The sequence below is a fragment of the Trichosurus vulpecula genome, chromosome 4 (assembly GCF_011100635.1).
Source record: "Trichosurus vulpecula isolate mTriVul1 chromosome 4, mTriVul1.pri, whole genome shotgun sequence".
In the NCBI taxonomy this organism is placed as follows: domain Eukaryota; kingdom Metazoa; phylum Chordata; class Mammalia; order Diprotodontia; family Phalangeridae; genus Trichosurus; species Trichosurus vulpecula.
This window is the reverse complement of record NC_050576.1, coordinates 430,586,506-430,614,490: the sequence shown is the minus strand read 5'-3', so window position 1 is coordinate 430,614,490 and position 27,985 is coordinate 430,586,506. Positions and strand designations below refer to the sequence as shown.

Sequence of the window (27,985 nt, the reverse complement as noted above, 5' to 3'; positions counted from 1 at the left end):
TCACTAGAAGAGAGTTGTGTTGGAGGTGTCTCTGCCACCATGGCGGTGAAGATCTCCTTGTGGCATCATTGCATCCAAGCCATCCAGTCCCGGGAGACACCCAAGATCCAGGACTACCAGAGGGCTGAGAATGTCCTACTGACCATACTTGAGAGGGTCCAGGAGCTGGACTCCAGGTTTCGGGTGGATTACTCCAGGGATCTAGAGGCCTTCCAATTTGCCCTGCGTACTTCTGAGGATGACCTGATTATGGAAGTGCCCCTGTGGGTGGATTCTGACACCCTTTTGGCCCAAGAGGCAATAGATGGTCAGCTTGCGGGAAGAAGGATACAGGAAAACCTTCCCAGCCCAGCTTCCTACACTCTGGGGGTTCCTCACGATGTGGCTGGCTTAGAGAAGTGGATGACTGAGGATGTCTTTAGCCCATCTGAGAACACTGAATGCCAAGGCTACATCCTGCCCAGCAAAGTCCTTAAGCGGCTGAAAGACCTTCTTGTGGCTGCTATTGTCCACTGCAAGCACCACTGTCTCATCATGCCAGGTAGAGTGAAGTGTGTGTGTGTGTGTGTGTGTGTGTGTGTGTGTGTGTGTGTGTGTACACGTGCGGAAATCTGGGGCAAGTTTTTGGATATTTTGATAGGACCCTAATCCTAGATCTGGAGGGGGATTTGGAGAATAGCTGGTCCAATCCTTCTCTCTTTTTATGGATTGTGAACTTGAGATCCGGAGAAAAGTAAAGTAGCTCGCTTGGGTCGTATGGCAAGTGTCAGAGCCAGGATGTGAACCCAGTTCCTCTGACTCCCAACTTCAGGGTTCTTTCCACCATCTTTCACTACCCGAGTGTTCCCTGAACCTTCATCTTCTCAAACTATGGGCTCTTGGGGCTGATCCCAGGTAGACCTGCCAGGCAGCCCACACAATGAGACTGTCACTAGCAGCATTGTTTTTGTAGGGAGCTAGCCCCAGGGAAGGACCTCTGCCGACAGAAGGGGCATTGAGGGACAACCTATAGCCATAAAAACGAACCCACCTTCAAGCCCACAGAGAGTTGCTCTATTCATCCATTGCTTTACTTTTGCTTTGGGGGGTGAGGCTGCATGTCAATGTAATCTGAGTGCCAAGCCGCTGATGCTGGAAGGGAGGTAGATGACATGGGAAAAGCCTCTGTAACAGGGAGGGCTACCCAAAAGGAGAGTAGCTTTCTCTCAGCAGGCACTGGAAAGGCTGTTTGACTATTTGTTGGGAATAATGGAGGGAACATTCTCTCTGAGCTTTATAGTCTGGACAAGATGGCCTCTGAGGTCCCTTCCAACTCATGGATTCTGGGATTCTGTTTCTTTCCACCGTGTTCTTTGGGGCTAACCATAATAATGGTGACAGTGACCAACAGGCATTTTTAGTCTCACTGTGGGCCATGTAGTGTGCCCTGGAGACACAAAGACAAATGACGATAGTAAAAATAACTATAAAATATGTTAATAACAATAATATTACTGACCTTTATGCATCCATTTTTTAGCCTTTAAAAGGACCTTATAGACATAAGCTCCGGGACAGATTCTTTAAGGAGGATTTGCAAAGTCTTAGGGTAAGCATGGCTCTAACACGAAGGCAGTCCGGGATTCTGACCTCCGTTGTTGAAGGGAGTCCCAGGCAGACAAAAATCACAGATCTCCCCGAGCATCAAAGTAACCTGGCAGTGGTTCAGTGCCTTTGGTTTTGACTTTAGGAAAGAAGTGTCACAGAAAACAATGCTACGGGCGAAAAGAGGTGATTGTGGATTTGGGTAGGACCCTAAGTGAGGGTGGATGAGGGGTCAGGGAGGAATGAGCGATCTCATCATTCAAGTCCCTAAGAAACACATTTTTGTTTTTTTAATTACCTTTTATTTCTGTCAGCCATTTCTTCTAACATTTTCTTCCTCTCCTGCCCAATCCCATTGAGCCCTTCATTAGAACAAATAAGCCAAGCTGACCCCCATCTGGAGTCTCCACCTCTCCGATGTATTTCATGAAACCAGTGAAAGTCAAGGACTAACAATGATCCCATGCCCTAGGGAGGGGTTCTTAATCTGGGGGCCTGGGGTCAGGAAGACCCGAGTTCAAATCTGGCTTTAGACACTTACTAGCTGTGTGACCTTGGGCAAATCACTTCATCCTGTTTTCCTCAGTTTCCTCCATTGCAAAATAAGGATAATAATAAGACCTACCTCACAGGGTGATGGAGGGGCTCAAATGAGATAAGATTTGTGAAGTGCTTAGCACAGTGCACACACAGAGGTGCTATGTAAATATTTATTCCCTTCCCTGAACTTTAGCTATTTTCGATAACTCTTTCTCTAGGATTGGTTTCTCTTGCAATCCTATGTGTGTTATTTTGTTCATTGAAAAGCATGATTTGGAGAAGGGGTCCATAGGTTTCACCAGATAGTCAAACAAAACAGGTTAAGAGCTTTGGACCAGAAGGACACATTCTGGGAAAACACTGCCCTGGGTCAAGATTGCAGGAGAAGGGGGAAGGGGGAGGGGAGAGGTACAGAGTTAGAAAGAGGAACTGGATTCCTCTTTCACATTGGGAAAAGAACGAAAGCAAAGGAGACCTCCAGTCCAAGGGCAATGATGGAAAGCCAATCTTCCTATCACCGGTGGTCTCTAGAGGGATTGTGGGTCTTTGCTGGGGATGATGCCAAGCTCTTGACCACATCCTAAAGTCCACATTCTCAGGGAGGAATCTCTGAGAGGATCTGTTTCTCTCTTTTCTCTTTGTTCTTCCATAAGCAACCAAACCACAAATCTGTGCACGGTCAGGAAAAACAGCCCTGACAATTTGTCACCACTTGTCCTCTGAAAGCTAACGTACGGATCACCATGAATTTTTATGAATCACCAAAGTCCTGAGCTCTCTTCCTTGATGTCCCGCTCATTTCATTGACTTGATTGGAAGACTCCCTCACTTAGTGGTACCGTTGGCTGCCATGTGTTGTCAAGGAGAGAGATGCTTTGGGGGTGGGGGGAGTAGGTGAGGGCGGACTTTACCTTCTGTTTGGCTTAGCTATATGGGCTGTTGACAGAGCCTGAAGGAATAATGAGAGCTAACATTTATATTGCCCTCTCAGGTTTACAGACTTTATCTCCCTGGAGCCTCACAACATCCACTGGGAGGTCGGTCAACAATCATTTGTTAGGTGCTGCTTAGTGTGGGCCAGGCGCTGTGAGGAAGCTACTCTGGACATCATCCCTATTTTACTGAAGAGGTGACTGGCTCAGAGTCACTTGGTAGCAAGTAGCAGCCAGGGTGACATTTGTGCCCAGGTCCTTGGTCTCTGAATGGGCCAAGTTTCATACTCATGTCTATCCTAACTCCAGACCTAGGGCTCTTTCCACCCCCCCCCCCCCCCGCCCCACCTTGGTCTCTTTTTAAAAACTAAAGTTCTCTGGTTTCCTCCTCTTGACTTGAAAGCCCAGAGCATCTCTACCTCAGATCTCCTGCCCTTGACCCATGGAATAAACAAACAAACAAAAAAAGCATTAGCTCCAAGGAGATGTTGGGAGCTCTGGTCCTAGGCGTGAGGATGTGAAGCTCAAGGGTGAGATTCCAAACATAGTTCTCTGAAGCCTTCCTTAAAAGGCAAGGCAGCCTACTGCTCAGGGCTCTAGTCCAGCCCCCTGCTTACCTCCCCAGGGACTGGAACAACAAGTCTGGCGTCTCATGCAAGAGGCAGGTGGTAGTTGGGAGAAGCCTTGGAACCTTGCCAGCCCCTGCCCCTTTCCTGCCTCTCTGGTCCAAAATCACTGGGAAAGGAAATGCGCCTTGGTGCTTGGACTTTTGGACTTTAGTCAGAGAGTCACAAATCCAGAGCTCATAGATGATGTTAGAGACCATAGGGTTCAACAGCCTCATTGCACAAATGGCAAATCTGAGGCCCATGAAATGCAAGTAGACTGAGACGGGAGGACTCAGTTTGTGTGTGTATCCCGGGCACCTAGCACGGCCCAGCAGATGGAACAGCAGAGCCGGAAGTAGGAAAAGCTGAGTTCAAATTCTTTCTCAGACACTAGCTGTGATACCTTGGGCAAGGCACTTAACCTTGAAGCCTCAGTTTCCTCAACTGTAAACTGGGGATAATAATAGCTAACATTTCCCAGAGTGGGTGCAAAGATCAAATGACTCAATATTTGGAAAGGTCTTCGCAATCGTCCAAGTGCTGTGTTCGTGCTGGTCGCCACTGTTGTTGTGGTGGTGGTGGTGGTGGTGGTGGTTGTGGTTGTTGTTGTGGTTGTTGTTGTGCTTGTGGTTGTTGTTGTTGGTTGTTGCAGGTACTTTAAATCCCTGCCAACTGCCTGATTGATGTGACCAATGTCACATAGATGGCAAGCCCCCAATCAAAGCCGAACATAAGATAACAGCTCCCATTGATATAAGCTTTAAGGTTTACAAAGCACTTTACAGACACTATCCCATTTGATTCTCTCAATAACCCTGTAAGGTAGGTGCTAGAATTATCCCCCTTTTATGGGAAATTGAGGCAAACAGAGGTTAAGTGACTTGCCCAAGGTCACATATCTAATAAGCATCTGAGGCAAGATTTGAACTCGTAGCCCCTGGCTCCAAGCCTCCTTAAGATGATGATACCATTGATTTCAGTACTTCCAAGACTTACTGGATGTGTACTCTTGGACAAGTCTCTTGGCCTCTCTGGGCCCCAATTTCCTTACCTGAAAAAGCAGAATTTGGGTGAAGCTGTTCCTTCCAGCTCTAAATCTATGAGCTTATCAACCTTAACTTCATTGTCCTCACTCTGTTGATGTGAATAGCAGCAGGTCTGTGACTTACTAGCCGGTCCTGATCTTGGAGATATGCGGAGGCTTGGGCCTGGATTGGCAACCGGTGACTCGTTCTCGGCCTGCAGCAGCTCTTGAAGACCATCCATTAGCTTAGGCTGTGAAGCTAGAGAATGAAGAAGACAGGAAAGTACCGGACAAATTCAGAGGAGAGAATTAGCCAACTTTGGAGTGTTAGGTATGTGTAAAGGATGAGTGGCAGACAGGGCCAAGTTATGGAGGGTCTTGAATGACAGACAAAGAAGTCTGGACTTTGTTGGACATCGTCCACTCTCTAGACCGTCAACTCCTCCAGGGCGGGGGGCTGTTTGTGGGGTGGAGTGCTTAGGGCTGAGATTGGAGTCAGGATGACCTGGATGCAAATTCTGTCTCTGCCATTTCCTAACTGTGTAACCACGGGGAGGTCACTTAACTGCTCTGATCATCAGTTTCTCTATGTGTGAAGTGGAGATATTAAAAATGGTGCTTTCTCCACAGGGTTCTTATGAGGCTTATATGAGATGAAGTGTTTTGTAAATCTTCCAGTAAGATTGCAAATGCAGCTATGGGACCTAGCACAGAGCCCAGAACCCCACTGCTGTTGTTGAGATATTTCAGTCATTTCTGACTCTTGGTGACCCCATTTGGGATTATCTTGGCAGAGATACTAGAGTGGCTTGCCATTTCTTTCTCTCGCTCAATTTACAGACATGTAAACTGAGGCAAACAGGGTGAAGTGACTTGCACAAAGCCACATAGCTATATGTCTGAGGCCAGATTTGAACTCAGGAAGATGAGTCTTCCTCCAGGCCCAGCACTCTATCCATTGCTGCCACTTAGAACACCAGAGGCATTTAATACACATTTGCTGAATTGGATTGAGTTTGTTGGGCAGTGAGGAGCCATGAAGATTCTTAACCAGGGGGATGGCCTAGTCAGACCTATGCTCTTGGAAGGCTAAACTAAGCTGCATGTGGAAAATGGCAGCTCGACTCCCATCCAGGGGAGGAGAACTGTGCTGCTAGGAAAGGGGAATGGCAGAAGAAAAGGAAAGGAGAAAACAGATCTCAAGATTCCGAGACTGATTGGGCATGGCAGAGGTCCTGACTCACATACATCTCTGTCCCCTTATGCTTATCCTGGCATCTCCATCAGTATCACTGCTGAGGCAAGAGCTTTGTATGTGATGCACCCCACTTTTGGGGAATGTCTCCATGCACTCCTGGTGCTGGGCTGATCCTGCTGGGCCTGGAGCTCTTTCTGCTTTGTTCTTGAGCTTGTTGGGATGTGGGTTCTATAACACGTCCCCGAGATGATCAAGAAGTGCTGGCTGTGTCTAGCTCTGAGTTAGGCTTCTTGCTAGCGAAAAATCCAAATTTCAGATCATCTACACTGATGCGACGGTCTCTGTGGTACCCCCATCTCCACTCAAGAATATAAGATGTCAAGAAGAATGAGTGAATGAACCAATAGGTAATGAAGAACACTCCTCTGATGTTTCAAGGCTGACAAGGAGTTTCTTCACTAAAACCCCTTGAGGTAAATAGGTAGCTAGCACAAGTAGAGGAAACTCAGTAAACTCAGCTAAGCTAGATGGCCCAGTGGGTAGTGCACTGGACCCAGAGTCAGGGAGACCTGAGCACAAGTCCTGTCTCAGACACTTACTAGCTGTATCACTCTGGCCAAGACATTTAACTTCTCTTAGCCTCAGTTTCCTGATCTGTAAAATAGGATAATAATAGTATCTACTCTCCAGGGTTGCCGTAAGGGTCAAATGAGGTAACATATGTGAAGTGCTTTGCAAACCTTAGAATGTGATCTAAGTGTTAGCTAGTACAAGGTAGCTGAGCTTCTGAGAAGTCCTGCTACAGACCCAAAGCCACGCAGCTTAAAAGGCTTTAGGGGGAATTTAGATCTGAAGCTTCCAGGGCTCTTCTCAGTAACATCTCTGTTGTAGGAGCTGAGATGAACATCTGTCTCCTGCTCAGACCAGGGAGGTCAGCTTGGTGGAAAGAAAGAAGTTTGAACAGCTTTGCTGTCTTTTGGGAGGTGGGCACTCTAGAGGGAGAGGAGCCGTGTTTGAATGACCCCATGATGCTTGCTGCCTGCATTGGACTGTGGAGTCTTTGTCTCCAAACTGAGGAGTTTGGACTCTATGACAGCCGATGAGTGAATGATAAGTCCCCTTCCAGCTCCAATCTACGGTCCTTTGGTGTCCTTGGGACCAGGATGTGTTTTGAAGATCCTTTCACTTTGTTAGACAAAGAAAATGATTTGTAATTTGAGTATCTCTAAATGTTGGCTCTCTGGAACTGGGAATCTTAGGAGCATCAGGAGTTTTCTCCAGCACCATCTAAAATTTGGGAACAGAGACAGCAAGGGCATCTCTTTACTTTCTTCTAAATTCTGCTTTTCCCCTCATTGTGTATATTCCATACCCAGGTCATTCAGAGGTTTACGTATGGGGATGATGACCCCCAATATGGAAGGGGTTTGGGGGTGAGACAGTGAACAAGCACAACAGCTCTATTTAGAACAAAGCCAGGACTTGAGGTCAGGAGACCTGGGTTTGTATCCTGGCTCCGACACTTATGGGCTGCGAGAACATAAGTGAGCCCTTGAGCACCAGAAACCTCAGTTTCTACAAAATGGGTACAGTGCAATATACTATTGCAATACACTCTTACACTCTATTGTGTATATTATATACTGTACTATTTATATTATTATACTATATAGCAACATACTATTGCTGTAAGCAAATGTCTCTCTAGATCTCAAAGCGCCCTAGAAATGCGATTTGTTGTTCATACTGTTCAGTGGGTAAAGGGCTGGCCATCCTGAACAAATCACTTAACCGCTCCAAACTCCAGGCAACTCTCCGAGATGCTGAGTGATGGAAGAATGGCTAACTAAGAAATGCAAAAGCGTTCATTAAACACTTAATGGTTGTCAGCCACTGTGTATGTTTGCTGGGGATCCAAGAAGAAAGAAGGAGACAGAGTAGGATGCTAAGGAACTCACGTAGCAAAGGGGGGAGGGGCAGCACAGGTTAGAGTTCAAGTGAAGGGCAGACAGAAAGGGCTGGAAGTCTAAAGATGGTGGGGGTGGAGTAGATCTCCAGGCCCAAAGAGATGAAGGGTGGAGCAGTAGAGCAGATGGCAAGGCCCAGCGGTCCTCTATCTTACCAAAAGAATGATGCTTGATTTCTCCAAGTCATCCAAGCTTATCTCTTCCCTCCCCATTACCCTATGGATGAGGGATGGGAAGAGACGACGGGAACAAATGGGATCCTCATGGACTCCTTCCACCCAATCACCTCATGGTATTTGGGCTACCCAGAGATAAAGTGAAATGAAATGATGGGGGAAGGGCCACCCACTGCCCAGCTACCCCTTAGGGTATGGTCAGGAGACCTGCAAAGAGAAGGGCTTACTGAAGGCTATTCTTGTCTGTCTTCCCTGAATGCCAATCTGCATCAGTGAAGGGAGTTTCACTCCTGGAGTCCCCTACACAGATTGACATCACAGGTTCAGCTCCAATCCCAAACAAAAAACAATCATAAATAAAACCAGCTTCCAGCCTCTTCTTTGTCTCCACTGTCCTCTCTGATAGGAAAGGAATAGATTTCAAAATGGTCAAAATGTCCCTATTCCCTGCCTCTTCCTTTATTTGGAATTTGCCATGCAAACCAATAAGCATTTATCAAGTAACTACTGTGTGACAGGTGCTAGCTGGAGATACAAGGAGAAAACAAAATTGGGTCCTTCCCTTCAAAAATCATCCCAGGTGTAATCCCAGAATATGATAAACTCACCAATTCATTCATTCCACAGATCCTTATTAAGTGTTGACTGGGTATGAGACATCCTACTACCCTCACTTATCTGCATGTGCCTAGGCAAGCCTGTATATGATAACTTGAGCGGAGAGAGAGAGAAAACATTAACAACTAATGGAATCAGGAGAGGCTTCCTGTAGAAGGTGGCATGTGGTCTCAGTTCTGAAGGGAGCTAGGGATTCTAAGAGGTACAAGGGAAGTAGGGAGAGCATTCCAGGTACAGGGCAGAACATGGGCTAGGAAGAGTAACCAACCATTCCCCTCATTGGCATTTTGCTCTCCAGGACACACCCACTGTCTTCATTGTGTTCTACCTTCTGTCTCTATCAGAAACATCTCCAGCTCTTTAGACATCAGAAGCAGACACTTGTGATGTACCTAAAGGTGCTTCTAGACATTGGGCAGATGGATCAGTCTGAGGACAGCAGGTGTGTCCTTGGGGCTGAAATGCAGTAATTAAATGAATCGACCCTGTGGAGCCAGAGAATTTCATTTGGTTATTTCTGCCTCCCTATTTCATGGAATCTCGTCATCAGAAGGGAACTTAAGCAGTCCTCTAGCCTAACTCCTTATCCCATACTTACTTTGATTTTGGGGGACTGTTTCCAGTAATGGGGAGTTCACCTTCTCACAAATAGTCCATTCCAATTCTAATGGTTAGGAAGGTTTTCCTGGTATTGAGCTGAAATCCACATCCATGAAACTTCCACCCATTGACTTTAGTTCCTACTTTCTGGAAGTGAACAGAATCTGTCTAAGCTCTTTTTGACAAAAAACAGTAACAACAAACAAAGCCTTCAGATATTTGAATGTAGGTATAAGGTGACTCTCTTAAGACTGCTCTTTTCCAGGATCCCCCAGATGCTTCTCATATAACACAACTTTGAGGCTCTCCCTCAGCCCTCCCTGCTGTCTTGGTCCTCATTCTCTGGAGTCACACCCTCTCAAAATGTAACAGTCCTCTAGGTGTGAGCTGGGTAGATGAGAGCATAGTAGAGTTCTATTTTCCTTGCTGTGGACAGTAGAATTATGGTTCTCATATTCAAGAAAGCTTTTTGGGAAGGCAAATTGCATTGTTGACTCAGAATTTTAGAGTAGGAAGGAAAGGTCTTCTAGTCCAATTGCCTGGTATATAGTAGGTGTTTAATAAATACTTATTTATGACTTGACTTGACATGAGAAAAAAATCCTTCCACATCACACTCAGTAAGTGACCATCCAGGCTTTGTCTGATGATCTGCAGTGAGTAGGAGCCCACTACCTTGAGAAGGAAGAATCCATCAAAGAACAAACATTAAGAGCCTACCATATGCCATGGACTGTGCTAGTTCCTAGCAAGAAGATATCTTCCTTCCCTTCACACACCCAATTGAATGAAAGCTCCTTGAGGACAGGGAGTATTTCCCTTTGTCTGTATCCTTAGCACCCAGCACAATGCCTGGTGCATAACAGGTAAAAGCTAATTGATCCTAGTGAATAATATTTTGAATATGTTGATGCGATCTTTTTGTCCAGATTTGCTCTAAAATTTTTGGACCAACGTTCATTAACGATGTTGGTCTATAGACTCATTCTTTGCTTTATTCTTCCCTGGCTTAGGTATCAGGACTATATTTGTTTAATTACATGAGTTTGGTAGAACTTTTCCTTCTCAATTTATTTTACAATAATTTGTGTAGTATAAGTACTAATTGTTCTTTAAAAGTTTAAATCAATTGTTTAAATCCATCTGTACCAAAAGAATGAATGCTTATGGTAAATGGATTAGTTGTAGACACAGAGACGAGAATGAAACAGACCCTACCTACCCTTAAGGAGTTTACATTCTCTCAGAGGAAACAACACAAGTTGTTTCTTTTATTTTTTCCAGGGAAGATGAGTAACTTGGGAGATCAGGAAAGGTCTCACATGGGAGGCAGTACTTTGACTGGGCTCTGGAGAAAGCTGGGGAATCTAAGCAGTAGGAATGAGGAGGGAGTGCATTTCAGGCATGCAGGATAGCCTATGCACGAAAGAGGAGTTGGAATGTCATGTATGAGGAACGGGTAGATCAATTTATTTGGAATGTAGAGTGAGTGAAGGACAGTAATGTGTAATCAGCCTTCAGGTAAGGTACAGCCAGGTTGTGAAAGACTTTAGATGCCAAACAGAGTTCTAGGACTTCACATAGGTTCCTCCTAGAAATAGTAGAGCACAATTAGGGGACCTGTTCTTGAGGGAACCCAGCTGCCTCCTTGTAATCCCTGCTCCCTCTTCTAGATGCTCACAAGCCATTTCTTGAGTGATTTGTTTTAGAATATTCTCCGAATAGAAGTCAAGCCCACTAGCCTAAGGCTCCATCCTCTTCCTTTTGGGAAATCTCAATAACATCTGCAGCTCTCTCCTCTGATGGCCCCTTTCCCCTTTTCCATGATCTTTCAAATGTTACTAGCAATGGCCCAGAGATCACAGCGGCCAGTTCTTTCAGTCACCAAGGACTTCATTCATCTGGACTGTCTACATGCCTCTCATCTTGGGGATCAGCTCCTGGTCACCCATTTTAGTTTGATCATTTTCAGGGTAAAAGGCCATTCTTGGCAAAGGGAACAGAAGCAAAACAATGGAGCAGAAATTTTCATCTATCTCAAGCTCAGTCCCTGTCCAATCTTTGGTTCTCCTCTTTCCAGAAGTATGGCTTTAAAAATACCCACGGCTCTTTTTTGTTATTATTGGCCTTCCTTGCTGGCCTTAGCTTGCTGAATGAAAGAGAAAGCATTTACTAAGTGCTTACTATGGGCCAGGCACTGTGCTAACTGCTGGGGGTACAAGTATAAGCCAGCAAGACTGTTCCTGCCCTGGAGGAGCTTACATTCTAACTTGTTAGGGAACAATGCATAAAAGGGAGCTGAGGTCAATATAGGGAGTTTGGTTCTAGTGAGACAGAGGGATGGTGAGTTGATACATATGACATGCCCTTTCCATAAGTATGGCACCATTGACTTATTACTGTGCTCAGACAAAGAGGGTCAATGTGTGTGGGGTTGGCATTCAAATGGCACTTCAAGAGGGTAGGTGGATGCCAAAGGGATTGGGTAGACAGCTGAATGGTCAGATGGGAGGTAAAGGTGAAATATTAGTTAGGGTCTGGGATTTGCATTCATTAAATCACCCTGGGAGATGAGGGTACTGGGGCCCAGGGAAGGGAAGGGAAATGATTCACTCACATTCACATAGCAAATGAGAAGTGGACGTGGGACTCTAAACCAAATGTCTGAACTCTTGAGTTCAAGCAATGCCCTCTACACTAGTTTGTCTCCTCCTCCAGTCCCAACGTCTCCTGGATTGCAGAACTCCTCACTATATGTATACAGCACCTGCTTGCTCATTGTTGGAAACTGCTCTAGAAACCAGAGCATTGTGGGTCACCTCTGAGCACCCAAGCCTTGCCTGGGACTCTACCTCAAGACCCTTCTAATCTCTAGCCCTAGCTGAAGTCACTTCTCTATCCCATCCCAGGCAATGTCTCCTCTCAGAGTCCCAATAACAAAGGTGCATGATCAGCAAAGGTGCCAGGCTGGGTTTGTGAAGTCTTGCTGACACTGCATTGTCCCGGAAAGCTAGTGTCCCCTCCCACAGGCCCAAGTCAGGAGCCAGGAGCCAGCCTTAGCTTTCTGGGGAGCAGCTGGAATGGAAAGCCAAGAATGGGAGTGGCTGGAGCACATCCCGGGGCAGGGGGTGTTCCTGCTGAGCCTGGCAAGCAGGGCTTGGGATGGATGCAGGGGTGTCCCCTCTGCACTCCCCTACAATGTGAGCACTTCATGCTCCAGGACTCTGTTAAACCCTGGTGCAACTGGCCCAGGGGCTCACTAGGGATGGGAAAGGAAGGGGAATCTCAGCTGGAATATTTCAGGTAGGCATCTAGCTATAGGTGGGCTCTGAGCACAGCAATGTTAGCTGACATTCCAACTGCTGAAGATTTGTGAAAAACAAACCCAGCCCCCAATCTGCTATACCATATCATTATAGCTTTCCTTACCTAGTTTGGGAGCATCTTGCATGAGGACCCTGGAACATTAGAGCTGACCTGGCACAAGTACCTCTAAACATCACCCCCCACCCCCGCCCCGCACCATGAAGGAACAGGAGCAATTGTTGAAGGATGTTATTGGAAATGAGGAGCCTTGAGCCACAACCCTCCCACCCCGCCCCGCACCCCCTCCGCCACACCCCCTGCCCCACTCCCACAGTGCTAACCTATGCTGGCGTAACACAAAACTCTGGGAGCAGACCTAGGACAGATGCCCTAGGTGCAGTGATTTGGGACCCAGCTATGAGCCCTATGGGCATAGTTTTTGGCTGTGGAGGGGAACTCTTGAGACTCTAGAGAACTTTCTTGTTATTATCTCTTTGCCAAGGGTTTTTATTCGCTTTTAATGCCTTGTGGATTGCTTTTACCTGGGGGTTAATGCATATATTTTTATTAAAGGAAGTGTTTACATGCACCCTCAGGGTCTGCGTGATCTAGTGTATCTGATTTGGAACCTCAATCAAGCCAATCATGCCCTGAGAGTGTGGCTACTGCTCCTCCAAGTATAGGCCGGATCTACCAGCTACATTATCCGGTGGCTGCAAATACCCAAGTGGGAGTCCTGGTATGAACAGGTGCCCTCAGCCAAGACTGCTGCCAAAGAGCCTACCCTGGGGCCATCTCCTGTGGCCAGCAGCCTGGGCACTTCCTTCTATTTCACGGTGCCCCAATTTGCCTACTATCCTGCTATAAAACTTTGACAATTATTTTAAACTCTCAAGGGAAGTGGAAGGAAATGTACTTCTGAGGAACATGGTGATTAGCAGGCCAATATGGTACACCAAGGCACCCAACAAAGCTGTTGATGTGGATAGTGGGAAACACCAACACCTGTAAGACCAAGGAGAGTGAGCAGGTCAAAATGACGACTGGATTCAACTTACTTTGATGTAGGACCACAGACTCTAGAGGGCTGGAGGGGCCATCAGGGGCGATCTAGTATGATCTAGCATTAAGCACCTGCTGTGTACGTCACTCTATTCGAACTACTGGGAGAAATCCTGAAAGTGTAACTAAAACTGGAGGTATAACTATGAATATTTGCCCTCCTGGGACAAAGAGAGAACAAAGGAGGGAAAGTGGGAAGATATTGAGTGAGGCTTGGCTGCTGGGAGGATCATTTTCCAAAACACCTTGAGTTTTCTTTGCTGATGTTGAACTGGTTGCTGCTGAGGATAGAGGCTGGAGGCAGGGAGAAATGATTTGGCTACTGGTGGGGAGAAAGTGTGCCTTCAAATGATCTTCTCGGTGTTCCTTAAATTGTGGGTGCCTGAGGCACAGCCCCTAGGCACTTGGACTTAGTTACAGTTTTGATGAAGGGTTTAGTGTCTAATACGGGCATTTCCTGGTGGGGAATCACAGAGGAACTCTTGATGGAAGAAATATCTGAGTCAGGCTTTTAAAGAAGGGATTGGTATCCAACAGGTGGAGTCGGGAGTAGGGAGTCACTTCAGGACTGTGGAAAAGGGTAAGTCATGAATGGAGGCTGGAAAGTGTGGGGACATGTAGAGAAGAGAGAACATAGTTGTCTTTGGCTGGAGTATCTGGTACATAGAAGGGAGTGGTATGTGGCAAGACTTCAAAGGATAGGGCGGTAGCAGATTAAGGAGAGCATGCTGCTAGCATTATGCACCAGCATGGAGTAGTAGATAGAGTGCTGGACATAGGAAGCCCTGGCTTCGCCTCCCACCTCTTATGCTTATTAGCTGCATGATCCTAGGTGTCACCTCTCTGGGGGTCAGTTTCCTCACTTCTCAAATGGTGATCAGAATAGCACAGACTGCTGGGAGGTGGACAAAATCTTTGTAAGCCTTGGAGAACTACAGAAGTGCGAGTTATTATTAGCAGGCATTCACTCATAAATTTGCATGTTTGATTGCTAGAAAAAACCAAAATAGGCATTATTTGGGAGACCCATCTCTGTGAATGTTGCTGAACATTTCCCCCAGTGCCTAGCAGGTGGTGCATTTTACATCCTCAGCCCAGATCAGCCAAGATTGTTAGATGTAACAATAGATGTGACAATGTAACAAATTAATTTTCTGTTTATCTGGGCATCACTCATGAGAGTCAGTGTGGTAGACTGGTGGTTAGCAAGCTGTCTCTGAAGCCTATGGCATGTACTGGCTGTATGACCCTGGGCCAGTCACTGAACCTTAGCTTCCTCATTTACCTCTACAGTAAAATGAAGATAACAACACCTGCCACACAAGGTTGTTGTGAGGAGCAGATGAAATAATTGTAAAAGTGCTTATCTCAGTGCCTGGCACATAGTAGGTGCTTAATAAATCTTTCCTTCCTTCCTTCCTTCCTTCCTCCTTTCCTTCCTTCCTTCCTTCCTTCCTTCCTCCCTTCCTCCCTTCCTCCCTCACAGAAGTACAGGGCATTGATTTCTACCAATGAATAGAAAGTCCCATTCCAATGGGCTTTGAGACTCAGGTTACACACACACACACACACACACACACACACACACACACACACACACACACACTTATTAATTCAAGGTAACTTGGCGGTGAGTGAGAAGGTACTAACAGGTGGGGGAAGGATCAAAAAAGAGGAACAACAGATTCAAATGGTTCTAAATTAATGACAACAACAACTAACACACGTGTGTCATCCTTTGCATACCTTATCTCCTTTGGTTGTCACAACAACTCAATGAGGTGAGAGGAATGATTATTTCTATTTCACAAATGGGAAAACTGGGGGGCTCAGAGAGGTTAGGTCATTTTGCCAGGCTCACACAGCTAGTAAGTGTCCGAGGCACTGAAAGGGCAACTCTACTTGTGCCTTCTGGTGGTTCATATGCAAAGGATCTGTCAGTCAATCAACAAGTATTTATTAAGCACCTACATACAGTGTGCCAGGCACTCTGTGCTGGGCATTGGGGACATATAGAACAAAATCAGTCCCTGCCCTGGGACTAAAGCACCCTAAAGCAGCACAATCTGTTGGTATTCAGTTCTAGTTTCTTCGTGTGCCAAAGCACAACCATCTGCCTGCTTCTTTGGAATGCACCCAATTCAAGTGGACAAACCTTTATTAAGTGCCTACTGTGTGCAAGGTTCTCCCTGAAAGGGGTGGGGGTGGGATTGAGGCCAACACACAGAGGAAGAGTGTTTTCATTTAGTCACCACCGGGAGAAAAATCCATTAATTAATTTGGAGGAAGGATACCCAGGCTCCTTTGGGAACATTCCATGACTAACAGGACAAGAAAGGTAAACTAATGAGTTCAGAAAAAACAACACCTAAAAAAGGAACTCTGGGAGGTTTCAACTTCAGAGAAAAACAAGGCAAAAAAAGGCTGTGCAAAGGATACCGTACAAGTTGGCTTTGGTTTGAGGCCAAGGAGAAACTGACACCCATTTTCATCATGGCTGACATCTTGGCTGTTAATAATTACCATCTAGATCATACTTTCGAACATCAATGGTTTCATGATTCCCAGAAACCAGCATAGGTCCTGGAACATAGTAGGTGCTTAATAAATGTTTGTCGTAATTGAATGAAATCTCAACCACTTGGGGTTTCCCTCCATTGGTACAAATCTTATCCTATCTATGCCTTTTCATCCTTCATGTTTATTGTCCCTTGCTTCCCATGACTCCTCCATTAAAATCCTACCCAATGATCTGGGAACCGCCTGTCTCAAGCTCTTTCAATAATCTGTGGGTACTATTGAGGCCTCAGTCTGTTAATCTGTTGCCCTTTATGCTCCTTCCATGACTGATCCACTCATTCATTTATGCCACAAATGCTTCCCTACACATCATTTCTCACACAGAATTGAAGCTCCTTGAGGGCAAGAACTGTTTCATCTTTATCTTTGTATATCCAGCACCTGATACAGTGCCTGGCACCAATTCATTAAGTAAGAACTTAATGAATTCTTATTGATTGATGTACCCAAGTCAGAACAAAATACCCCTCCCTGGTCGCCAGTGCCCTACCTGTCTTCCCCTATTAGAATGTAAGTTCCATGAAGGTATAGAATGTCTAGTCATTTAAAAAAATCTGTATTGCCACTGCTTAGCATATTAAGCACTGAATAAATACTTTTTCATTTATTCTTTTTTTCCACTTTATTCATTTACTCGTTGATTTTTTCATGGTGAGTAATAAATATTCCATAGCAAGCTTATGGCCACTGTGGACTTCTCCATTGTCCTTTGGGTGACCTTCATTGCCTATTCTTCTGAGATAGTGGTGGTGTTCCATGAGCAACAGCCACACGGGATCATACAGCTTCCTACTAATAACAACATCTTGCCTACAGTATGTTCATGAGAACACCATGATGGTTCTGGCTACTAACCAGTTTGGATAATTACCAGAGCTGTATCCCATGATGTTGACACTCTGAATTGATGGTACCCAGAGAATGTTAGAGGCAAAGACTGGTTGCCATAACATCTGGGTTGGTTTCAAGAAAAGATAAACTATCCTTCTAATAGATAGGAGGCCAAAGGAGATGAACCATCAGTTCTCAAAAGAATTGCAAACTATTGGCAGCCATTTGAAAGAATGCCCCAAATCACTAATAATAAAGAATGCATATCAAAATAACTCTGAGGTTTCACCTTACATTCAGCATATGGCAAAGATGACATAGGATGGAAATAGTACTGTTGGAGGGGTTGTAGAAAGAAGGGCACACTAATGCATTGTTAGTGGAGCTGTGAATTGGTCCAACCATTCAGTAAAGCAACTTAGAATTATTTAAATAAAGCAACTAAAATGTCCATACTCTTTGACCCAGAGATTCCACTACTAGCCATATATCCCAAGGAGTTCGGAGACTACAAGAAAGGCTCTTTTTACATTATTTATAGATGCATTTATTTTGCAGTAGAAAAGAAATGGAACAAAATTGGATTTTGGGCAAAAAGAGGTTAATCAGATTTGTGATGCACCAATTTATTTTGCTGTAGGAAATGCTTAGCATGATGAATGCTGGGATGCATGGAAAGACTTATATAAACTAAAGGAAAGTAATGAAAGAAGAACCAGAAATCATTATGTACAACGACTATAATAATGGAAATGGAAAAAGCTAACAACCACAAAACAAGTGAAATTCAGTGTTACAAAGTGATAAAGACCAAGTTGGGCCCCAAAGGAGAAGGATGTGAAGAGCCTTCCCCGGCTCCTTTGCACCCAATCTTTATTTTTTTAGATGTGTTGATTGGTTTTGCTGACTCCCCCCACCTCTGCCCTACTCCTTAACAAAGCAAAACAAAACTTTGTTATAAGGGATAGGTTTCTGTGAAGGAGGAGAAGGAGCACAGGGGGAAAATGTAGACAATGCTGAAATGAAAGATGTTAATAAAATCTATTTTTTAAAGAGAGATGAACTTTCCTGTGAGGAAAAAAATAGGGGAATGACTACAGTAGATTGGAAGAGGACTGAGCCTAAGGGGTGGAGGGTTTGTGCAACTGGAAAAGGGGGGGAAGAAAGAAAGAAAAGAAAAGAGAGAGAAAGGAAGGAAGGAAGGAAGGGAGAGAGAGAAAGACAAAGAGAAGGGAAGAGAGAAACAAAGGAAGGAAGAAATAAAGGAAAAGAGAGGGAGAAGGAAGAAAGGAAGAGAGGGAGGAGAAACTAAGGAAGGAGGAAAGAAAGAAAAAAACAAAATAAAGTACTAAAAGAAAAGAAAGTACTGGAGGGAGAAAAAAGGAAGCCAAATTCTGAGTATTGTAACAAATAAACAATTTCTGGTCCCAGAGAATAGAAATCAGGGCTGCTTCTTCTCAGAAGAAAGGTGGGGGGGGGGGCTACAGATACAGAATCTTGTGTACATTGCCAAAAATCACTCTCTAAGTTGCTTTTGATTGTGTTTCTGGGGACTATTTTTCTTTTTAAGGAAGGTAAGTTTTAGGGATTGAAGATTTATATATAGAAATGACTAAGATGTATAAAGGGCATCAATAAAATGGGTACACATCTGTGTGTGCGTGTGCGTGTAAAAGATTTATATTTAGGGATACCCACTATCATTCATTTTGGTGCTGGCCCTTGTTTCAGGTTCCCTGAATGCAGCGAATTTGAAGGAAGAAGATCTCCACATGTCCTTACTGGTGTCCAGTGGTTGGAGAATGATCCGGTTCAACATTATTCCTGTGGTGAAGAAGAACCACAAGATTCTTCACCTTCAAAGGAAGCACCTTGCCCAGGGCTTCCCGGATGGCAGCTTGGAGAAAGTTCAACGCCAAGGAGCCGACCTGATACCCTTGAGCTCCCATCATTGGCGGTAAGTGCAGTTCTATTGTCTTTCTCTTCCCCCCCTCCCCTGTCTCCCAGGGCACAGGGATGTCCTCAAAGAAGGCAGCGTGGGGTGCAGGGCACATCTTATTAGCACACATCTTGAAGTAGCCAGGTGGTGCAGTGGGTAGAGTACTGGTCTTGGGATCAAAAAGACTTGAGTTCTAATCTGGCTTCAGAGAGTTACTAACTGTATGAAACTGGGCAAGTCACTTACCCTCTGACTCAGTTTCCTCATCTGTAAAATCAGGGTTGTTGTGAGCATCTCGAGATAATAGGCACAAGGTGCTTTGCAACTTTAAATCTCTACTCTTACTTTCCCGATAGAAGCAGCCATTTTGTCATGGGTGCTAACGATCATTGAGGCTCTGTCTAACCTGGGGCTCCTTGACCAAAGCATTTGGGATAGAACTCAGCTGTGTCGTCAGAGGGTGCAGAGGCCCCCCAATGCCAGCTCCTCACAAAGCTGTTGGGAGGGTGGAGTAAGACCACGGTGACCAGCAGAAGACACATCTGTGCAAGGCTCCTGATCCACGGGGCAGCTCCCTCACCTGGGGATATCTAGGGCTTCTCAAAGCTGGACTCCCAAAGAGATCACAACGATTAGGTCCCATTCCAGGACAGCACCATAATTATCATTTGCATCCATGTGACCCCTTTCCTTTGAGGTTCTCAGAGCCCTTCAAAAATATTCATTAAACTGGCCACACCCCTGAGAGGCAGATCCCCATTATTCTCACCAGATGAGGAAGCCCAGATAAAGGGGTGTTATGTCTTGTCTAAGGTCACAAAGTAAACCAGTGGCAAATTTCAGGTTGGAATTCAAGAACTGCTTAGGGAAAGATGCAGATTAATATAAAAGTCTCCATTCAGCCTGTTTTATTTTTCACCCTAAAGTCGCATGGGGCGGGGAACCTGTGGCCTTAAGGCCTCATAGGACCTTCTAAATCCTCAAGTGCGGCCTTTTGACTTAATCCAGATTTTACAGAACAAATTGCCTTTTGACTGAATCCAAATTTTACCAAACAAATTGGTAAAATTTGGATTCAGTCAAAAGGCTGCACTTAAGGATTTAGAAGGCCACATGTGGCCTTACGGCTGCAGGTTCCCCACTCCTGTAACCTAAGGAGAGCTACATTAAGGGAAGCATGGCTTTGAGTCTTGAGGAAGTGACAATCCCACGGTCCCCTTGTGAGAGTCCATCTGGAGGACTTTGTTCGGTTCTGGGCACAGTACTCACTTGGCACATAGTCAGTGCTTCATAATTGTCTATTGATTCATTGAGCGATCACTTGAGATTCACAGTTTAGGGAGGGCATTCATAAGATAAACTACTGAGAGAAGGGCAGTCAAAATATGAAATGTTTCAATGACCTGCCATGTGAAGCGGCATTGGAGGAACTGGAGTCCTTTAGTGTGAAGACTCAAGTGGATGGGGTGGAGAGGCATAGGAGGTGTCTTAGAGTATGTGAAGGGCTGCTGTGCTTGGCAGAAGCTGGATTGTTCTGGATGGTCACTGAAAAGATGCCTATTTGGCCGGATGTCAGGAAAAACCTTCCTGGCCATCAGAGGTGCCCCAGAGTGGAACAGATGCCTTAGGAGGGAGAAGGCCAACCAGAGTTGGGTTTTCAGAAGTCTCTTCCTTGAAGGTGGCTTCAGGCCCCAATAGTTTTTTTCTGTTTTCCTGGAAGTCAGAAATACCTGTTCTCCCTTCTGCTTTCTCACTCTCAGGCCTTTTCAGGTCTGCCCATCCCTGGAAGCCCTGAGCTCTCAGCCCGTGCCAAGGATGCTGTGGCCAGGACTTTCCTATGTTAGCTGGCTCCTGGTGGGTGTTCTTCCCAGGAATAGGCTCCCTCGTCATTGATGAGTAACACTTCTGGGTGGGTAAGGAGAGGCAGGAAGCTGCAGGCAGTGACTGAAGGGAGACATTGAGCAGACCCCCTGTCCTCAGACCAAAAGGGACATGTGAGGAGGGTGTGGGACTAGATGACCTCAAAGGTCATTTCCAACTCCCAGCCTGTGAGATCTGAGAGATATGTGGGCTGCTATTCTTGAAATGACTGTGTGGAACCAGAGCTTTTCTTGTTAATGACAGTGATTTAATAATAGTGATTTGGAAGAGTATTTAAATCACACCATCCAAGGATCCACTAAAGGAACTGGAAATAACATGCGTGTGCTAGAAAGGTGGACTAGCTCGGAGTCACAGAACCTGAGTTCAAATTCCTGCTTTGGCACTAACTGCATGACCTTGAGCAAATCAAATGAATAAATACAACATACACAAAATAGCTAAAAACAAGGTAGTTTGAGAGATGGGCGCTAGGTGGCGCAGTGAATAGAACACTTGGCTCTGATCTTCCTGAGTTCAAATCCAGTCTCAGACACTTACTAGCTGTGTGACCCTGGGAAAGGCACTCAACCCTGTTTGCCTCAGTTTCCTTATCTTTATAATGAGCTGGAAAAGGAAATGGCAAACCACTCCAGTGTCTTTGGTAAGAAAATCCCAAATGGGGTAACAAGGAGTCAGACACAACTGAAATGACTGTACCTCTGAAACCACAGCCTGGTCAGGCATGCCTACAAAAGACAGATATCTGACCTAGTATAACCACTTTCATCCAGTGTGGCCTGTCTTTTCTCTTTGATTTCTCTGTGTGAATTGTTGAGCCCTCATGTACATATCCAGGTGCTTGAGGATATTGGTGGAAATAAAATAGAATTTTAAAGAATCTCTTCTTGGATATTTCCCAAGATTCCCAGCTAAAGGAACACTTTGGGTTTTGCTTATTCATTTGCATATTGCTCTGCCTTTAGGATCTCCACGGACAACCTCGTTACCAAACTCCTCAACATTGTGGGTTCCCTCCAAGGGTACCGTCTGGACAGCCTCTCCATCTTGGATCGGGTCAACAATGAGAGCTGGCGAGAAGGGGGCAAGAAGGCTGGCCTCACATTTGACCACCTGAAGGTCAGTGCTTGGGGTCATCATGTACTCCTGAGGCATGGACCATGAGCTCGGATTCCCTGTTCACGTCTAAGGGCCCTGTCAGCCCTAGACCTATGAACAATATGGCTCTGGTCTAGAGCAGAGACCCAGGGCTAGCTTTGTAAAAACTCCAGTATCTTTCTCTAGCTCTTTTAATGATAGGAAGACCAAATGAGCAATTATCGATCAACACTCATTTATTAATGACACGCTATGTACCAGACATAGAAGGCAATGACAGAAGAATGATGGTTGATGCTTTTAAAGAGCTTCCATTCTCTTGGAGACAGTGTGCAAGTCAACACAGCATAGAAAGAAGAGATACAAAATAAACAACATCCAGAGGAAGGGTGAGGCTTGAAGCAAGAGAGGGCTTCCTTGAGCTGCTTTTCCTGGCTTCCTTCAAGACAGCTCCAGTCCCACCTTCTGCAGGAGACCTCTCTCCAGCCACCGCCCCCAGCTACTAGAGCCTTTCCTGAGATTACCCCCTTATTAACTGAATGACCAGTCTTGTATGCACCTAGTTGTTGGCATGTTGTCTATCCATTAGACTGTGAGATCCTTAAGGGCAGGGACTGAGTTTCACCTTTGTCTGTATGCCTGCTACATAGTAAACACTTAATAAGTGCATTCCCTGGGTGAGCGCAGCCCGTGCATGAGCAATAACCAGGGCAAAGGTGGAGATGGGAGATGGAGTGATGAGTGTGAAGTTGCAGCTAGTCTGGTGGTGCTGGGGTGTGCATGATTAGGAATGCTGTATGATAAGGCTGGAAAGATCCTTAGAGGGCATAATTATAAAGGGCATTAAAAGACAAGTGGGAGTTTGGAAAGGTCTTTGACAGAAGGAGGGATTAGAGTTGAATCCAGGGACACTAAGAAGTAGAGGTGAGGAGAGAGAACATTCCAGTCATGGGGGGTGGGGCAGTCAGTGCAAAGGCCTGGAGGTGAGAAACTAAATTTGAGAGAGATAGCAAGAAGGCTGCATCGTAATGTATATGGAGGGAAGTGAAGTGTGAGGCTGGAAAGACAGGAGAGGACCAGGTTATAAAGGTCTTTGAAAGCCAGAGTGGAGGAATTTATATTTGATCGTACAGGGAATAAGAGTTTATTGGAATTATTATCATTCGGATACAAATTACTCCCATAAGAACCATTGGAGTTTATTGGGTAAGAAAGTGATATGGAAGGGGCAGAGCCAAGATGGTGGCTGGAAATCAGGGACTTGCATAGGCTCCCCACCCCAGGTCCCTCCAAACATCTATAAAAATGGCTCTGAACAAATTCTAGAGCTGCAGAACCCACAAAATAGCAAAGGGAAGCAGGGCTCCAGCCCAGGACAGCCTGGATAGTCATGGGGAAGGGTCTATTGCATGGAGCTGGGAGTGGAGCAGAGCAGAGCACAGTGTGGCTGTGCCAGGACCAACCAGACTGGGAGCCAGGTGGGACAGGCATAGTACTCTGAATCATTGAGCTGTGGCAGTTACCAGAATTCTCAACCCACAAACTCCAAAGACAACAGAGAAAGTTAGTGGGTAGAATGGCTAGAATGGAGTGAAAGAAGTGGGTGGTCGGCCACTGCCCCGGGGGGCAGTGAAGGTGGTGAAGTTCTGGGGCTGTTTCCAGCTGCAGTTACTTCTGGCCCCAGGCCCACCCTGTGGGAGGAATTAAGTGGCAGATCAGAGCTGGAGTGCAGAGCCTGCTTGGATCTGAGTCACGGTCCGGGCTGGTGTTTCTTGGGGGAGGAGGAGTGCTGCTGTGGCAGAACTTGCTGTGGAGAAGTAGCTCTGAAAACAGCAGCACAAGGCCCCTAAAGCTTGGGACAAAGTACTCTCTACTCTACAAGCAGTCATACCTTTCCAAAAAGCTCAAAGGTCAAGTAATTGACTGGGAAAATGAATAAGCAGCGAAAATGGACTCAGATTCAGACTCAGACTTTGGAATCTTTTTTTTTTGGTGACAAAGAAGAGCAAAACATACAGCCAGAAGAAGTCAACAAAGTCAAAGAGTCTACATCAAAAGCCTCCAAGAAAAACATGAATTGGTCTCAGGCCATGGAAGAGCTCAAAAAGGATTTGGAAAAGCAAGTAAGAGAAGTAGAGGAAAAATTGTGAAGAGAAATGAGAGTGATGCAAGAAAACCATGAAAAACAAGTCAATGACTTGCTAAAGGCTACCCAAAAATATTGAAGAAAACAACACCTTAAAGAACAGACTAACCCAAATGGCAAAAGAGCTCCAAAAAGCCTGAGGAGAAGAATGTCTTGAAAGGCAGAATTAGCCAAATGGAAAAGGAGGTCCAAAAGACCTCTGAAGAAAATACCACCTTAAAAATTAGATTGGAGCAAGTGGAAGCTAGTGACTTTATGACAAATCCAGATATTATAAAACAGAACCAAAGGAATGAAAAAATGGAAGACAATGTGAAATATCTCATTGGAAAAACCACTGACCTGGAAAATAGATCCAGGAGAGATAATTTAAAAATTATTGGACTACCTGAAAGCCATGATCAAAAAAAGAGCCTAGATATCATCTTTCAAGAAATTATGAAGGAGAACTGCCCTGATATTCTAGAGCCAGAGGGTAAAATAGAAATTGAAAGAATCCGCCAATCACCTTTTGAAAAAGATCCCAAAAAGAAAACTCCCAGGGATATTGTTGCCAAATTCCAGAGTTCCGAGGTTAAGGAGAAAATACTGCAAGCAGCCAGAAAGAAGCAATTTGACTATTGTGGAAACACAATCAGGATAAAACAAGATCTAGCAGCTTCTACATTAAGGGATTGAAGGGCTTGGAATATGATACTCCGGAGGTCAAAGGAGTTGGGATTGAAACCAAGAATTACCTACCCAGCAAAACTGAGTATAATGCTCCAAGGCAAAAGATGGATTTTCAATAAAATAGAGAACTTTCAAGCTTTCTCAGTGAAAAGACCAGAGCCGAATTGAAAATTTGACTTTCAAACACAAGAATCAAGAGAAGCATGAAAAAGTAAACAAGAAAGAGAAATCATAAGGGACTTACTAGAGTTGAACTTTCCTACATGGAAAGATGATGTGTGTAGTTCATGAGACCTTTCTCAGTATTAGGGTAGTTGAAGGGAATATAGATATACATAGGCAGAGGGCATAGGATGAGTTGAATATGAAGGGATGATATCTAAAAAATAAAATCAAATTAATGGATGAGAGAGGAATATATTGAGAGAGGGAGAAAGGGAGAGATGGAATGGGGTAAATTATCTCACATGAAAATGGCAAGAAAAAAGCAGTTCATTGGAAGGGAAGAGGGGGCAGGTGAGGGGGAATGAGTGAATCTTGCTCTCATCGGATTTGACTTGAGGAGGGAATAACATACACACTCAATTGGGTATCTTACCCCACATGAAAGTAGCGGGAAGGGGATAAGAAAGGGGGGACAATAGAAGGGAGGAAGAAGTAATCGAAAGCAAACACTTTTGAAAAGGGACGGGGTCAAGGGAGAAAATTGAATAAAGGGGGACAGGATAGGAGGGAGCAAAATATAGTTAGTCTTTCACAACATGACTATTTATGGGAGTGTTTTGCATCATGATACATGTGTGGCTATGTTGAATTGCTTGCCTTCTTAGAGAGAGTGGGTGGGGAGGGAAGAGGGGAGAGAATTTGGAACTCAAAGTTTTAAAAGCAGATGCTCAAACCAAAAGGGTTGTTTTTGCGTGCAATGGGGAAATAAGATATACAAGCAATGGGGCATAGAAATCTATCTTTCCCTACAAGAAAGTAAGGGGAAAAGAGATGGGGGGTGGGGAAGGGGGTGATAGAAGGGAGGGCTGACTGGGGAACAGGGCAATCAGAATATATGCCGTCTTGGAGTGGGGGGAGGGTAGAAATGGTGAGAAAATTTGTAACTCAAAATTTTGTGGAAATCAATGCTGAAAACTAGAAAATAACAAATTAAAAAAACTCAAAAAAAAGAAAGCGATATGACTGAGCTTTAGGAAAAAATCACTTTGGCAGCTATGGCGAGGATGCACTGGAGTGAGGAGAAGAGGGGAATGGATGAGCAGGCTAGTGTAGTAATCTGCTGAGAAGGGCTGAGAGCTTGAGCTGGGGGGTTATGTGTGGAGAGAAGGGGATGGCTGCAAGAGATGTTACAGAGGTTGACTGAGGAACCTCACAAGGTTAAGCTCCACTATAAAAACCTCACCCCCATGACCTAGCCCCAGAAATCAGGACTCCCTCCCTCCCTCTCTCTCATCTCTAGTCAAACTGAGCAGTAAATCCAAGCCATAGGACAGTTCTGGAGGTGCTGGATTCAGGTTTGTTCTTGAGGGATCTTCTATAGCCTTCTTCCCTGCTCATCTCCTGCCCTTGGCTTTGGGCCCTAAGTGGATGCTTTGCTTCCCACAGATGGTGCTGCTATGGGCCACTGAACTCTTCCCTTCCCCAGAAGACTGGAGCGACCTGGAGGGCTCCGTGTACCGGCTCCTGGTGATCCTGCTCTGCTGCCTGGCCACCAAAAACCTGCCTCACTTCCTCTTCCCCCAGCACAACCTTCTCCAAGGCCAAGGTCTTGACCTGAACTCTCTGTACCAACAAGTTGAAAAATTTGCCAGCCAGCCAGAGCAGTTCCTTAAGATCCATGTGACCCACCTGTTCCCCAGCCCCCCGAGGATAGACAACGGTATCAAGGCATTCCTGCAGCTGCCTGCCAACGACCAAACCTACTGGGATACTGCCTATTTCGATGTCCTCCTGGATAAGGTAAGCACCTTCCACTATGCTGTAGTACACAGAGCACTGGGCTTGGAGTTAGGTAGACATAAGTTCAAATCCAACCTCAGAAACTAACTATCTGTGTCATTTGTTTAAGTAGCAAGTCATTTGTTCACTATTTACTCAACTGTAAAGTGGGAATGATGATGGTATCTATCATACAGGGTTATAATGAGGACAGAGTGAGATAATACTTGTAAAAAATGCTAGTACCATGCCTGGCACACAGCAGGTACCACCTACATGCTTACTCCCCTTCCCATAATTTTTTCAGCCACTTCACAACTGAAAGGCACTCATTCCATTGCCAATTCTTTGCCACTGACAAAATGATCTCCAGACCCAGCCTTCTGTGTCCATGTTGCATGTCCCTTCCTGGATCCTTCAAGTAGAATGGGAACTCTTACTTCCTTTTTGTTGTTTGTTTTGTTTTTGCCTGTGTACCCCCAGAGTCTAGCATAGGTTCTGGCACATAACAGGCACCCAATAAATACATGCTAAATTGAATCGGAGGAAATCCTCCTCAGGTGTTTCATTGTGTTGTGATTGTGACCTTGGGCTTTCACAGGCTACATTGACTGAGCGGAAGCTCTGACAGGTCTGACTGAGCTCGGGGAGGATCTATGTCTGCAGATTCAGGACCTGAGATGAGTGGGATTCCTCACCAGATTAGTTGTGGAGTGATAACATTTTTGAACATATCAATTCTTGAGTCAGCGAAGTCTTGGGGTCTGCCTTCATGGTGGGACCACCCCACTGACAAAATTAGGCAGCCTTCATGTCCTGGAACATGGCAGTGTGGGATGACTAGGAATCATTGCTGAGCCTGGGGGCCTGGGGCTTATTTTTCCACCCCTATAACTTGGCAAAATGTAACCAGGCTCTGGAGTGTGGCCACCCACACTCACAAAAGCTACAGTCCAAAAGGACAGCGTGCATTTCTCTTGCTTGGATGAGAAATATCATGAGTTCTACCTGAGTGGACAATGTGTGAGGGTGTGTGTGTGTGTGTGTGTGTGTGTACTCACACTCGAGCACACACACACACACACACACACACACACACGCGCACACGTGCGCGCGCGCGCGCGCGCACACACACACACACACACTTAGTTTATCCTGTTTCTCACCCTCCTTCTCTCCGCTTTAGTTCCAGGTCTACAACGTTCAAGATAAAGATCGGATTTCAGCGATGCAAAATATCTTCTTGAAGACCAAGAAATTAGAGAATTGTGCAAGCTGA

General features: G+C 45.3%; 1 protein-coding gene across 1 annotated transcript; it reads left to right on the top strand.

Moving 5' to 3' along the window:
- Positions 1 to 36: 36 nt before the first annotated feature.
- Positions 37 to 27,985, top strand: MAB21L4 (mab-21 like 4). Its single transcript, XM_036758163.1, has 5 exons — positions 37 to 541; positions 18,758 to 18,983; positions 21,812 to 21,965; positions 26,374 to 26,727; positions 27,893 to 27,985. The coding sequence occupies exons 1-5, from the start codon at positions 40 to 42 to the stop codon at positions 27,983 to 27,985; spliced, it is 1,329 nt and encodes a 442-aa protein (XP_036614058.1). The 5' UTR covers positions 37 to 39.